Source organism: Trachemys scripta, chromosome 1 (genome assembly GCF_013100865.1).
Source record: "Trachemys scripta elegans isolate TJP31775 chromosome 1, CAS_Tse_1.0, whole genome shotgun sequence".
NCBI classification, from domain to species: domain Eukaryota; kingdom Metazoa; phylum Chordata; order Testudines; family Emydidae; genus Trachemys; species Trachemys scripta.
This window is the reverse complement of record NC_048298.1, coordinates 102,603,589-102,618,347: the sequence shown is the minus strand read 5'-3', so window position 1 is coordinate 102,618,347 and position 14,759 is coordinate 102,603,589. Positions and strand designations below refer to the sequence as shown.

At 42.3% G+C, this 14,759-nt stretch overlaps 1 protein-coding gene across 3 annotated transcripts in view; it reads right to left on the bottom strand.

The window, feature by feature from the left end:
• Positions 1-14,759, bottom strand: part of PTN (pleiotrophin) — a 106,385-nt gene that overhangs the window by 5,053 nt on the left and 86,573 nt on the right. For 2 of the 3 annotated variants that reach the window (XM_034779767.1, XM_034779758.1), the window contains one exon: positions 13,862-14,023. In XM_034779767.1, coding sequence (XP_034635658.1) covers positions 13,862-14,023 — 162 coding nt within the window. Of the gene's footprint in view, positions 1-4,029; positions 4,111-13,861; positions 14,024-14,759 lie in introns of those variants that run through there. The other variant, XM_034779777.1, reaches the window with a different exon arrangement.

Sequence of the window (14,759 nt, the reverse complement as noted above, 5' to 3'; positions counted from 1 at the left end):
GGCCCGCAGGGCAGGGAGCCGAGTCCGCGGGGCGGGGAGCCGGGCCCGCGGGGCCGGGAGCCGGGGGGTGCGCCGGGCCGCCGGGGGCCGGCAGTGCTGGGCGGGCCGGGGGTGGTCGGCCGGGGCCGGCACCCCAGGGCCCGAGCCGACCCAGGCTGGAAACGCCAGGGGGCCAGCCTGGGCCGCGCCTCCTCCCCCCACACCCCGCTTACCTGCTTCAGGCTTCCCGCAAATCAAATATTCGCGGGAAGCAGGGGAGGGGGCGGAGACTTTGGGGAGGGGGCGGGGTTGGGGCGGGGGTGTGGGCGGGGCTGGGGGCGGGGCCGGGGGCCGTGGAGTGTCCTCCATTTGGAGGCACAAAATATGGTAACCCTATGCTAGCAGTGCCAGAGCTGACCCCTTGTCTGGAAGCCCTGACTAGCTCACAGGGCAATGGCAAATTATCTGAAACCTCTACAGTCTCATTCCCCCTATCTGCTGAACAAAGGGAAGTGGGGGAAAGATCCATTGGATACACGGTATCTGATAAGCCACTTTTTCATGTTCCTATCCCAGGCATGAGACGCCATCTGGGTCTGATTCACCTTGGCACAGATTGGATGCAAGACCTTCACTTCAGAACATTAGGTGGGGACCACATTTCCTATTAGGCTTTTTAATGTGGTCTCAGCCTGCCTTCTGCGGTAATCTGTCAAGCTGTCTCCAGTGATAATGAGCCTTTGGGATGGAAGAGTCACTGCACTGCTGTTGCCAATGCTAACTGTCCCCACACAGCAGCCTGATCTCTTTCTCTCTCTCTCTCTCTGCTGTACAGCACTGAATCGGGAGATGCCAGGTGAGGCAGTACTGTCAGTGCTGCCTGCCCTCACAGAACACTGCCAGCTTTGCAAGTGCTCTGTATCAGCAGCAGGCTCCTGCAGCTTTTCCATTTAATGAATGCCATATTTGCAAAGAGGAAGTCACAGATTCTGCACATCAGCTGTGAGTTGGCCATGGGGAATTTGTTCGCACCTGACATGTGTTAGTTATAATCACCGGAGCTGTTCTGAGGAGCTATGAACAGATGAGAGGCAGGTGCCTACCCACTCGCCTGTAATTCTAACTTGAATTTACCCACTGCAGCATTCACTTAAAGGCACCTCAGGCACCGATCACTGCAATGCAGGAGGGGCCCCAGTAAAGAAATCAATGGCATCAGTAAGATAAAAGTTAACAATTAAAGGGCTCGATCCTTGAGTTCAGTCAAATTGTACTCAGCACACAGAATGGCAGAGGGGGCTCTTTGCCACATTTATGCTCTCCCCTAGGGGCTATTAATCTGACTGGGGTTTGCTGGAATGTAGCAGTAGCCCAGATCTGCCCTCTCCCTCTGTCTTTATGCTATACACTATGCTGGGGAGTCAGGGGAGGGAGTATGAAGACTTTTACACCATCTCTATGCCAGATGGGGATTCTCTCTTATAAGAGGAACCCTTAACTGCCCTATTAGGGCCCTTTACACTCTCCTTGCATCACTGGAGCAGCAGAAAGAAACCAAAGGATGGGCCAGGTATGGCCCCAACTATTTTAACTAAATCCAACTAAAGTGTCATTAACAGACCTCAGCAAAAATTTTCAAACTATTTTTTTTTCCAATGCAAAATGTAAATTCAGGTCAACCAAAACAGCTTCAGTTGAAAAAACGTATTAAAATATTCCCCCCCTTCCCTCCTCCTATGGACATATTTTGTGTTGACATTTTCAAAATGAAACAACTTTCATTTAGAAATTTACTTCAATTTTATTTTTTTTAAATTATTAATTTTTGAAAGCTTGAAAATGAAACATTTAGTTCCATTCAAAATTATTTATTTTTTCAATTGTTCAGTTCACTGAAACATTAAAGAAAAAATTATTTTGCTTCCACTCAAACCAATTTTTTTCTGTACAGGCAGCAAATCAGTTATTCACACACCTCTAGTTATTAACATTTTGTCTGGATGTTTAGCAAAAAGTGTGTATCTAAAACTTGACACTATGTTTTCCCTCTTCCCCCCCAAATCACTTCTTAAATACTTCCCGATGCCCCTGTCCAGCTGGAAACCACAATAGTATTTCAATGCCTCAACCCAAGTAGAAACCAGAATACTAGGCAGTACATATGCAGAGACAGAGTTCAGGATAACTGGTAATACAGACACAGAATGGCAATCAAGTGTGCTTCACAACAAAATAGCCACCCAAAGCATTTCCTCCAAATAAAGAAATAGCCTATCATTGTACTGCATACAAATACACCTCAGAAAGAGCATATGTGTGACTGTATATGGATTTAATCCTGCAACCATTAATCACACCAGCACTCCTTACTCATCAGAGTAGTGCCATGCATAAGGAATATTCACTTGAGTAAGGGTTGCAGGATCAGGAACAGTCTTTGATTAGAACAGAGCCACTATGGGTCTGATCCTGTTCCCACAATGGCCAGTGACAAACATTCCATTGGTTTCATTGGCAGCAGGCTCAGTCCCTTATTTAGAAACCACCATCATTTGATAGCAGCACACTCTCTATGCATGTCAGAATCTTTAAGAATAAGCCACTTTTTACTCAGCAGGATGCAATAAAACATGGAAATATTTTTGAACTGGTGAAAATAACCGTTTTCAATCCTAAATACAGTTTAACAAACATGGCTAACTGACAAAAATCAATCAATCAATCTCTCTTTCCCTCTAATCTGTGGCTGTCTTATCTACATACATTTTATGCTGTTTGGGGCAGGGACTTTCTACTACTCTTGTATGTATAGCACTTAGCACAGTGGGGCCCCATTCTCAGTTGGTCCTTAGGCACTACAATAATAAACACATAATAATAATAATTAATAATTTCAGTCACAGGATTTTTTCCCCAGAAAATTGCCCTTTCGGTCATATTGAAACTGTATGAGACCATCATGGCACAGGTTTCAAATAAAAAAAAAAAGAGCACTTTGAACATCTATCTAAAGTGGGACTCAAGCCTGAACTGAAATTTGGAGGAACTAAAAAGTCCATTTACTCCATTTTAGTTTTTGTGCACCTCTACACTCCCTGCAGTTAGCCTGGATTGAATGTTCAGTGCTATGATACAGTAAGAAAGGCAATGTTTTCATGAGATTTCCTGTCTCGGGAACATAAGCCACACGGAATCAAACAAGTATTTGAACCAAATGCTCTGCCTGTTCGGGCATATTCATCACACCAGAAAGCCAGTCACAGGAGCAGTATCACCAACCCCAAGCATTCAAAAATCAGGAGTAAGGCCCTGAAAAACCACTAAGTTGGCTTTGAAATTATGAGATTTAATAATAAGGATAATAATTTGAGATTCCTTTTCTTCACATTCTAGTACTTAAGCCTTTAGGGTTACAGTCGGTCACATTTTCAGGCTTTTTTCAGCAACCAAAAGCTAAGAACTTCCTTTTCTTTTAAAACGAAAGCTGAGATGTTCATATAATCACCTAACTCCAGAAGCTGGGGCTTTTAGAAAATACCAAATATAGTAAGACTTGTGATAAAATTGTTAGTGTTGGCAACACTGCTGGAGCCCTTCCAGCTGTACGTGCAAGAAACATTCTGTGATTGATGTAGGAAGAAAAGAAAGTAACGACCAGAGCAGTGTTGAGTCCCCTCCAAGCATCCAGCAGGATTTAAGCCACAAAATCCCTGACTTTGAGACTCACAGGAACTCTCATTAATGCCAATGGGAGGGTATACCTGTCGACCCAGGGCAACGTGTTGTTTCAGGTTTTACTCTCTGTGTTCACACACCAATGGGATACTGCCCAACAGCCAAAAGCATCGCTCTAGAGTATTAATCACAAATGTGCATGTAGAAAAATGACCAGATAACTTGACAGGTAGGCTGCCACTATATATGACCCAAGATTAGTAAATTGCAATTTAACAAAAAATAATTTGCTTGTGATTTATGGAAACCGGGGAACGAATATTTGTTCAAGAGCTGTGTGCATTTCTCTGTCATGCTTGCTGCACCTGCCCACAGATTACCTCTTTGTTGTGAACTAAGGACACAGGCACTGCTTTTATCAGTGATCCACACTTCAAGGAGCTGGCTTCAAGGCTTCTGTGACAAGAAGAAAAGACAGAGAGGAGGAGATGGAGAGAGAAAGAAAGGGGAAGAAGGAAGGATAGAAAGGAAGGAAGTGAAGAAGAAAGAAAGAGAAAGGAGAGAAAGAAGGAAAGGGAGCTCTTTCACTGCTTGGAATGGTAATGAGTGTAAACATTTGCTGATGGCATATCTTTTATCCCTATAAGTCCCACAGCTTCAGGCCCTTTCACTGCTGAAAGGCACTGATGAATGCCAAAGCAGGCCGAGTGTGCGGCTGAAAGCCAGGAGAATGAGGCAACGAGCATGTAAAAGCATCAGGATACTCAGACTGTTTAAACTTTTCATGCACAAAGTTTTGCATTAATGCTAACGGAGACCTTTGTGGTCCCAAAGGGTAAATGACAGTCATACGACATTTAGTCTTTTTCACCATTTGGGGCAGCACACAAAAAGGAATCAGACATACAAACGAAAGGATGAAAAAAATGCTGAAACTCGGTATCCAGGAAGCTCTTAGAATTTTGATTTTTTTTAAAAAACCTCTGCAGGATTGTGAAACATCTGAGAATATGAGGTTTTGAAAAATAATATTCTTTCAAAGCTAAAAAAAATCTGCCTCTTCTTTCTCCCTCTCCTGAACGCATTTTCTTTCTTCTGAATAAGAGGCAGCTTCTGCGTGGGTCAATCCGATAAATGTTACCTTTTGATTCTATGGAGATATTAGTAATTTGTCTAACATTCAGATTTCTCAAAGGTACCCATATAAGGAGGACAAAGCTGGAGGTCCCAAAGAGACCTGAGCAGAGAGTGCTGACAAGTCACCATCAAAGGCAAATCAAGGGCACCCCAACGTTACCAACTGAGGGCTTCACAGGCTCCTTGCCAGCAGATCAAGACAAGCCCAGACCGTAGCCAATCTTCTCTTTTACAATCTACTCCTGCGTCCATCAAAATCAATGGCAAAAATCCCTTTGACTCCAGCTGCAGAAGCAGTGGCCTATATACAGAAATACGTCTCACAGAAACTATAGTTCCCAGCAAGCAGTGTTCCATCTAGAGCTGAGCAGTCTTCCACCTATGTCAAGATGAAGCTCTTGGGGTAATCCTGGGTCTGCCACGGCCTTGGGATAGTCACCTTACCTCTCTGGGCTGCTGTTTCTCCTCCTGCCTTTTGTCTGTCTGAGCTCTTTAGACCATAAACTCTTCAGGGCTGTAGCTGTCTCTCACTTTGGGATGTATACACTGCAGTTGGGAAGTGTGACTGAAGCATGTGCAGACATACCTGAGCTAACTTGAATCTAGCTAGATCAAAGCTAGCTCCACTAACAATCAGGACCGGCTCCAGGGTTTTGGCCACCCAAAGCAGCCAAAAAAAAAAAAAAGCTGCGATCACGATCTGCGGCGGCAATTTGGTGGGAGGTCCTTCGCTCCGAGCGAGAGTGAGGGACCGTCCGCCAAATAGCTGGACCTGCCGCCCCTGCTAACAATAGCAGTGATGCAATGGCATCAAGGGTTGTGGCACAGGTTAGCCACTTGAGAACGTACCCAGGGTCCTAGGTGGACTGGAATAGGCCAAGCCACTGTGGCTTCACTTGCTATTGTTACTCGAGCTAGCTTTGATCTAGCTCAATGGTTCCTAAACTTCAACAACCTGCGAACCCTTTTCACTAAAATGTCAAATCTCGCAAACCCCCCTCTTAAAAATGAATATTTCTGGGGATTTTCTCCTTTACCTGAGTATAAATTATAAAAGCTGTGATCTTGGAAATATAAAATTTGTTTTTGCGACATGCTTATTGCACACTATTTATTATTAATCATTACAGTATTTTTATTACGTTATGAAAACGGCAACACTCTTCCAAGATCTCACTTTCGTAGCTTGTATCACTTTGAATAAGCCTGTTATAAGACAAGGCTCCTATGTTTCATCAAGGAGTATCAGATGTGAAACAGCATAAAGGTATTTTAGAAGCCAGCTCAGAGTTCCTCCTACACAAGCATTCAGGTCTTGAGCAGTCCAGGCAAACAACTCACGTTACAACAAAGCTTAAACTTGTTCTTCATAATTATTTTAAAAACAATACAAGCTGCCTATTTAATTTTAAAAACAGCAAAAAATATCCCCTTCCCTTTCCACTTCTTATAAGGGGTCTTGAAGTTTAGATCTCCTCAGTGTAATAGATATGTTTGCTTTGATCTGCTTAGCTCTTGGAAGCTCAGGGGCTCCAGGCTGCTGGCCCCATGCTGCCCAGGGTCCCTATGGACAGCTCTGTCCACCATTAGGGAATTTTTTCCCCAAGAACCCCCTGTAACATTTCATGATCCCCCAGGGGTTCACAAACCCCAGTTTGGGAACCACTGCTCTACCTAGATCAAATCTGGCTTGGGGATGTCCACATGTGCTATAATCACACCTCCCAATTACAGGGTAGACATACTCTTGGTGTTTATTCAGTCCCTAGCACAATGAAACCCACAGTTTGGGTCTGTTGACACTGCTGCAAACACAAATAATAAATACCAGGCCCTGCAGGTCCCATACGGCATACATTGCAGATAAAGAGGAAGACTGGTTTGGGCTACATTGTAGAGCTCTGAGTGCTAAGCTTGCCAACCCTGGTATAGCATCTATGTAGCTGGAGTGAAAAGAGAAGTTTCTCCCTCAGAGGATGGGAGCCGTTTTTTAGGAAACCAACTCCAAGGTTTGGAAGAGCCCCACAATTAAGCTTTTTCCTTTATTGTTTCACTGTCACAGCTGTTTGCCTAAAGTGAGAAAATCCCTCATTTTTATATCTCATTAGTTTGAGCAGCAACCTATTATTCTGCCTTCTATAGTACTAATTATTATGCTAGCCGCATGTATGCATGACTAATGAGTTACATTAAAGGCTGGGAGTCCTGGAATTTACAGAGGGAGAAGGAGCCAGGCCTGTGATGTCTGTGAATTCAGCATCTTTATATTTTTTTTAAAAAAAGTTCCTAGTGCTCATGAATCTTTTCCCACTCAGAAGAGGGGAGATATATTTCATCCTTTATAATAGGAGAGGGCACAGTACAGAATGCACAGTCCAATCTAGCAACATGGCAGATCATCCACTCCCTCAACAGGGTCAGTCAGGTGGCAGCTCAATATGGCAGCCAGTCTGTTTGAGCAGTAAGTAGTTGTATATCAGGCCAGTGATCCATTCAGACAACACCACAGGCAGCTCCTGCCACTAACCGGCAGCCAAGTCATTCTGCCAAGATAGCACTCTGTTCTGGTGACACAATGGTTAGCAGTACATCCTGTCTGCAGCTGGATATCCAGTCTCCTACTATGGCGTCTGGTGCATTATAGCAACAGAAACCTGGTATATTTGGCTTCCAGAGCGCAATCCAGCCTGACTACATAGCCAGGATCTGAAGAAGGACCCGAAGAAGAGCTCTGTGTCGCTCGAACGTATCTCTCTTCCCCCAACAGGCTGCTCATTTGATTGCTGGCATATCTGCTCAACAAGGTCCAGCTATATATTCTGGAACCTTCTAAAGGAAGATGGAAAATAACTTCCTGTCAAGCAGCCTGAGTATAAACGACACATTAGTATCTTGAATCTGCTCAGATTGCTAACTCCAAATCAAAGATTACAATGGGGATAGAGATACAGCATATTTATCCTGAAAAATCATGCTGTTTTAATAAACATGGGGACTGGAAACAAAAGGAAGCAGCAGCCACTGCTCAGAGTATAGAACTTGTCAGGTGTTCTTGATTCTGTTCCTGGATCTGCCACTGATTCTTTCTGTGTGTGACCTTGGACAAGTCATTTCTATATCTCAGTCACCATGCCTCTCCACAGTGGGGATCATAGTATTTCCCTCGCTCACAGGGGTGTTGTGAGGATTAGCTAATTGTTGTCAGTAAAGATTCTAAGATAAAACACACTATGTACTGCAGAGTATTAGTATTAGTATTGTAAACTCTACCCAAGGTGCCCAGATGACATGATATAAGCAAGAATACAAAGAGGATTATATTCCCTCTGGGGTACGGACACCCACACTTTGAGAAAAAGAAAGAATTGCAATGACAACTTGCCAGGAGCCCAAGGGCTGCACCTTATCTATTTTACTGGCGCAGACTACAGCCACCTTTACCTGTAATATGGAAGCCCACAGGGATTTAAGGTAACAGAATCCAGTGTTTATAGCGGGTTGATCCAAGCAACCTTCTGGAATATTGGATGCTGGGACTTGAAATCTTCCTCAGGCTATACCCTGGCATTAAAGATGAGAGTGGCTGGAGGTTGCAAATACAAAATGGTGAAGTGTATTTGGAGCATGAGCAATAATAACTGGTCATCCCGGCTGACGAGACTGAGTGGAGTAACAGCATGGTAATTCAGAGCAGATACTTAAAAAATGTATAAAAAAGAAAGACGGGAAGGAGGAGGGGATGGGGAAGAATATCAAAATATGTGTAAAAAAAATCAGAGAGAAAACATAGTGGAGTTAGAAAGAAAGAGGGCTACATTGAAGAATGACCAGATAATAGGTATATACTGATGATTTAATCTCATATTATTTTAATCTGAAGAACAAACAGTCAAAAATATCAGAGAGAAAGATAGATGGGAAGACAGGGAAAGTGAGAGGCAGGTTAAGAGAGAGACCACCACTGAGACAACCAAGCTCAGTGAAAATAAATTCTTCCCCTCTGAGAAGCAAAGGAAAAATATTTTCTGAAACCTGACAATAACTCATTCTTTTACTTTCTGGTCAACTGGAACCTGAACACTTATCAATCAAGTTTGGGTGGCCAGGAAGTACGGCAGATGGAGTTTATTGGCAGTGCTTTCCACTCATCAACGCAAGTTGGCCATTAGAGAAGCTGCTCACCAGAAGTGCCTGATTCCTTCATATCTATCAGCATAGTTTAGAAAGACCTTGAACACCACTGGCACGGCAGACACTGGTTAGAATGTATGATTGTACATGCTTCAGGAGATTCAGTTGCCTCTGCTGGGATTCCATGATAAACATTATTCCTTTAACTCTCCCAGCCTATGACATGTTTTCTCATGGCCTCATTCGTGTGACAGACACAAACTATGGCATCTGGGATATCATCATCACAATTTGAGTCCTAACAACTTCCCAATCAAAATGCACCACATTCAAGGTGGTGTCCAATTTTTTCATTCTAGGATATAGTAGTGTCATCATATTTTGACACACTACCCCAGGATCAAGGCATTATCATCAGATATCGTAGTTCCCCAAGAAACCTCCAGAGGAAAGTAACCATTAGAAAATGTAGTGGGTTTTGATTCAGTTGGTTCTCTTGGTAAAGGTCAGCAGAGTTTCTTTGAGATCCCTCCATCTTCAAGTAGTGAAGTGGACGGTGTCCCAGACTACAATCAATACTTAAAGTTGGCAGCTATGCAGTACCAAGCAAAAAAAGAGTGCTGAGGTGGATCAATTTCTGGTGAGGAAGAAATATAGGTGCATTTGAAACAAGCTTTCCAAGCTCTAAAATTTGTGTCTGAATTAATGAAATTCCACCAGCGGACAACAACAGATTGGACACAGCTTGCAGACCATTTTAAGGCCTTTCCACGGCTACTGATTAATAATGAAGAAAATGTATAAAATGGGAATGAAAGCCCAGGTCACCAGTTTCCCAAGCCTGAGGTTAATAAGTAGCTGCACTGATTTAGCTTTGCAGAAGTTTTGTTAGAGCTCTCACAGGTTCCCAGAAAAAACAAAATATATACCTCCCAGTAGGACACCTAAAGGGAAGTCTTCAATATTTATTTTTCTCCCTCTTTATATGCACTTTTCCTTCTTGCAATACAAATAACAATCTTGCAGAAAATCAAACAATCATCTTGCGACGTGGCCAAGAGAATATTCCTGTTAACAATAGAAAGACACATGGTTCCATCCTAGGACTGGTGTTGTTCAATGTAACTATTAATGAGCTGGAAAAGGGGATAAGCAGTGAGGTAGCAACATTTGCAGATAATAGAAAATTGTCAGTCAAGACTGGAGACAACTATGAAAAATTTGAGAGTGAATTTCATCTGTTCCATTCCCTTAGCTTGGATAAGTGTGTGCTAAAAAATTCAAAGTACTGCACACTGGAAGAAATAATGTGAACTACCAATACACCTTACTGTAGTCTAAATTAACTACATCAATCCAGAGAAAAGACCTGGGTATCATTCTGGACGGCTCAATGAAGATCCCTGCTCAATGCGTAGAAGTGGTCATAAAAAAGATGCATGGTGAATGGGATGGTGAATAATAAAGAGAATATTAAATGCCATTATTTATATAAATCAATTTATTCCAGGCCCTGACCTGAAATGCTGTGTTCAGTTAGTCAACTTATCTCAAAAAGGATTTAGCAATAATACTGGAGATTTCAAGGAAGAGTAACAAGAAATATTAGAAGCATGGAAAAACTTTTATGAAGAGAGGTTGAAAAGACTGACTATTTAGCACAGAGAGAAGGCAAACAAGAGGGAACATGATAAGCGTATATAAAATAATGGATGGTTAACGTTTCTATTCACCCTCTCTCAGAACACCAGAACAGAGGGAAATTCAATGTAATTGAAAGGCAACAAATTCAAGGATCAAAAAAAGAAATACTTTTTCACAGAACACACAATTAGCCTGCAGAACTCATTGCAACAAGATATCACTGAAGCCAAGAGCTTGGCAGGGTTCAGGAAAAGACTGGACGCTTACATGGATAATGAGAGCTTCAGAGTTCTAGCAATAAAAATTTTAAATGAAATTTTGGAAGGGATATAAATCCTCAAACTTCAGGGTGTAAGCCTCTCTCTATCAAGTGGGGCTTAGGAGGCCGTTCCTAAAGTCCCACTTGCACCTTCCTCTGAAGGATACTGGACTAGATGGACTATCTGACCAATAAGGCAATATCTCTGTTCCTATGGAATGACTTTTGGTCATATTGGCTTGGTTTGAAATTGAGCTCAAATAATTCTCTGTCTGTCTTTAAACAGGATAATCTACTTTGTATTTCCAACATTCGGTTGTTTGCTTGCGTTGTTTCCTTCTTTTCAGCCTAGCACTGCTGGAGAGATAATCAGAGCATACCTTCCTGCTGGTAAAGAACAGAGATGCTGCTTTTGAAGCATAATGGTTAGAAGTGAAAAAGATTAATCTGATGGAGAACATCTCAGATACCAAGCAGCGACTATACTTGCTGCTGTTCATGATCACTGTGGGAGTAACAGCCAATCTATGACACTGCAGCTCACTAGCACATAACAGGAGTTACAGCATGTAGGTACAGAGCATTTCATGCACTACTCTGCCCCAAAACAACATGTTTCTCTCCTCCTAATGAATTAAATAGGGTCCTAGTCTAACTGGAGACAAAGTGCAGTTTAGTTTTTCCTCCATCTAGTCCCAGAGTCTATTCTAGGTGGACACTGAAATCCATCTTACAATTCCCTTTCTCATGAAGAATGTAGTCACTTTCTGAAACAAAAATATAGTCTCGCCCCACTTGGTATTTCATCAGTCAAGATTTTTTGGGTCAGTTAAAAAAATTCCACCTAGATTTTTATGTCCTCCTGAAATACATTCTAATTTCTCACCCTTCCCACCCATTTACAATTCAATGAACATGGAGTTCCTGTAATTCTCTCTCTCTCTCTCTCTCTCTCTCACACACACACACACACGAGAATTCTGCTCTTAGATCAACTATGTTGATTTCTTGTCCACCTTGAGTTTCTCCATTGTATTCTACACTTGACTCCCACACTGAACTCCTGACTATGCCTATGGAAGTTGGGCACGGGGGTAGACTGCAAGAATGTGCCATAAAGATCTCCAGTGGAGATCTGAGAGTATAAATTATCCCCTCAGTTACTATAATTTTTAACTGCAAAGACCTACATTTACACCCATTTTTCATTTGTATTGTTTCAAAACACATGGAGTTGTGTCTTCAGATTAAGTTATGCAGCACAGCCAGGCTTGCTGTAACCAGCATTTCAGCTCCCAAAAACCTTTGTGTTTGGAGTACTCCAAACTTACATGACCTCTCTCTGTTCATGTAGCTCCATTCATTGTTAGAGTGACACAGTATCCTGATTCAGGAAAGCCAGTTCCAGTTTAACAAGAGCTGCTACAATAATCCCAACGAAGCTTTCTTTTTTTAAAAAAATGAAGCTTAAAGGCTGCTTTTCCACCATCTGACTGCATCTCCCCCCAAAGTGTTCCTCCACCACGGTTCTGCTTGTCTTGCTCTGCCCCCTTCTGTCAAGTCATTGACAGAAAATGCTGATTTAGCAAAGTTGCAGAACAGAGCAACAGACTAGTGGGGACAGGGACGGCAGAGGCCTTCTGGTAGTGTAGGATGAAGCTTTATCCAATAACCTCCCAAATGCAGCAAACTCAGCTAGTCTCTGAAAATCCAGTTTGGTCCTTCGAACATAATCATCAACACAGATTCTAGAATCATAACTCATTTGATAATTCTGTGTATGATGCACAAGGCTACAGCTATTAGCTACAGCTCTACTGATTGTAAAGCTCTCTCTCTCTCTCTCTCTCTCTCACACACACACACACACACACACACACACACACACACACACACAAAACATTTAGTTAAGGAAGTATGTATAATCTGATACATAAGGAGCAGACCATTAGCAAGTACTCTATGGACCACTTGTGAACCAATGATGACACTTTAGGAGTTGCTAATATAAGGGACACCTGTCACTTTTAATCATACACAGTATTTTTTTTATATTTATTCAGAGAAAGAAAGCAATAAGAAACTCTGGAATCTGCTTAACCTCATCTGGTTTTTAAGTAAAAATAGCATCTGTTCCAGCAAAAAAAAAGGCCATGTGATGTGCCCTATGTGGTCTACACGAGGCATATTGTCTGAGACCAAGTGGTACTTCATGCAGGCTAAACGCCCACTATAAATTATCCTGTACCTGCTGCTGCTGCAGAAGAGTTCATTAAAAAGCCTGAGTGATTAGAAAGAAAACAAGTTTGCCTGATATTGACCCAGGGTGTCTGTGACACATGGAAACAGGACGAATTAGTGGGACATATGGCTGTCCGCGAACTGGGAATTGCATTGTTAATTGCAGCAAGAGACAACACACAGCCCTTTCTTCCTGCCACCCCTGCATTACCAAACACTTCTCTTAGACTTGAGACCACATGATCCAAAGTGCACAGAACAGTCATTGATTTTGCAATGTTATTCTAGACACCCTGAGCAGCAGGGAGAATAACCTCTTCTCTCCATGACTTGTACGAACAATATTCCTTAAACTATTCCCATCCCAAGGGAAAGCCTTGGCTTGTCAGCAGGCAGTTAAAAGTCTAACAAAAAGGAGATATGAAAAAGTTATTAGTATTGTTAGAAACATTTTCTCTTCCTGCTATTGGTGTATTCCCATCAGTAGGGGTTGTGGGAAGAGGACCTGTACCCTGAAGCCATGAGAGTATAAACACCCATAGTTAAAACAAACTGGTAACAGTACATTTTCAGTGGGGTTCAGTTAGGGATTCTATCTGTCAAGGCCCCATGGCTGCATGGCTTGGATACATACTCCTGGCTGGGAGATCAGATGCAGAAGCAGTGTTGTGGCTGGGAAAGAACAAGAAATTACAATCCTTCTTCTACTCTTGACTTCCCATTAAGGCATTTGGGATTCCAGCAGTGACTGGATTTAAATGGGGTAGCACACTACTGACAGCAAATGGGTTGTACCTTGAGGTTTAGGTTTGGTAAGCTTCCCACAGGGCTTTGAGATGGTGACAATTTTCTGGCAGTCAGCATTGTGAAGGGCTCTCTTCAGGTTCCCAGTTCGAGTCTTCAAGGCAGTATTCAGGTCGCATTCTCCCCAGGCCTGGAACTGGTATTTACACTCCGCTGCAAAGAGTGTGGGAACACAAAGAATTTTTTAAAAAGAATCATGAAGCATGAATAAAACATTACCCAAGTCTAACCAGGTGGGCACATACTGCCAGTGATTTCAGGCAGGTGGATCACACATCCAAAGAAATGGAATGTGGGGAGCAGCAAAAATTCAAGGGACATTTTGGGAGGTAATTTTGCCCCCAAATATGACCCAATGTAAAAGCATAATTATCTTGCTCTTGCATGGGTACAGGATTAATGTTATAAAAAGGAAACTACATTTTAATACTGAAACTACAAAAGAGAGACAATTTAGTGGAAAACATCCTCCAGATACAAAAAGCCTGATTCTCCACTGTCTTGCGGCATCATTTACAAATGAGGTATGAAAACTAGCAAACCAGAATAGTAATATTTTGCACTCTTGTACAGGTATAAATGACTACACAAGGTGTGAGGCCGGGGAGAATCAGACCCTTTAATATCTATTTTTTCTCATCAAGAAATTAAAATATATTAAACCAAAAGATTATGCCACTGTTTATCCATGACTCACTGTATAAAGTGTTATGGCTCTATCACTGCAGAGGTGGCCAGCCAGCTGATTACAAGTTAACTAACAAGATTTTTTTCCGCAGAATAGTTCTCACTAGTGAAGAGTTGGAGCAAAAGTTCAGAGGGTACTATCTAGTTCAGATGTGTATCCAAACATTTGTATGGTTTTTTTCTGAAAATGAACTATCCAAAC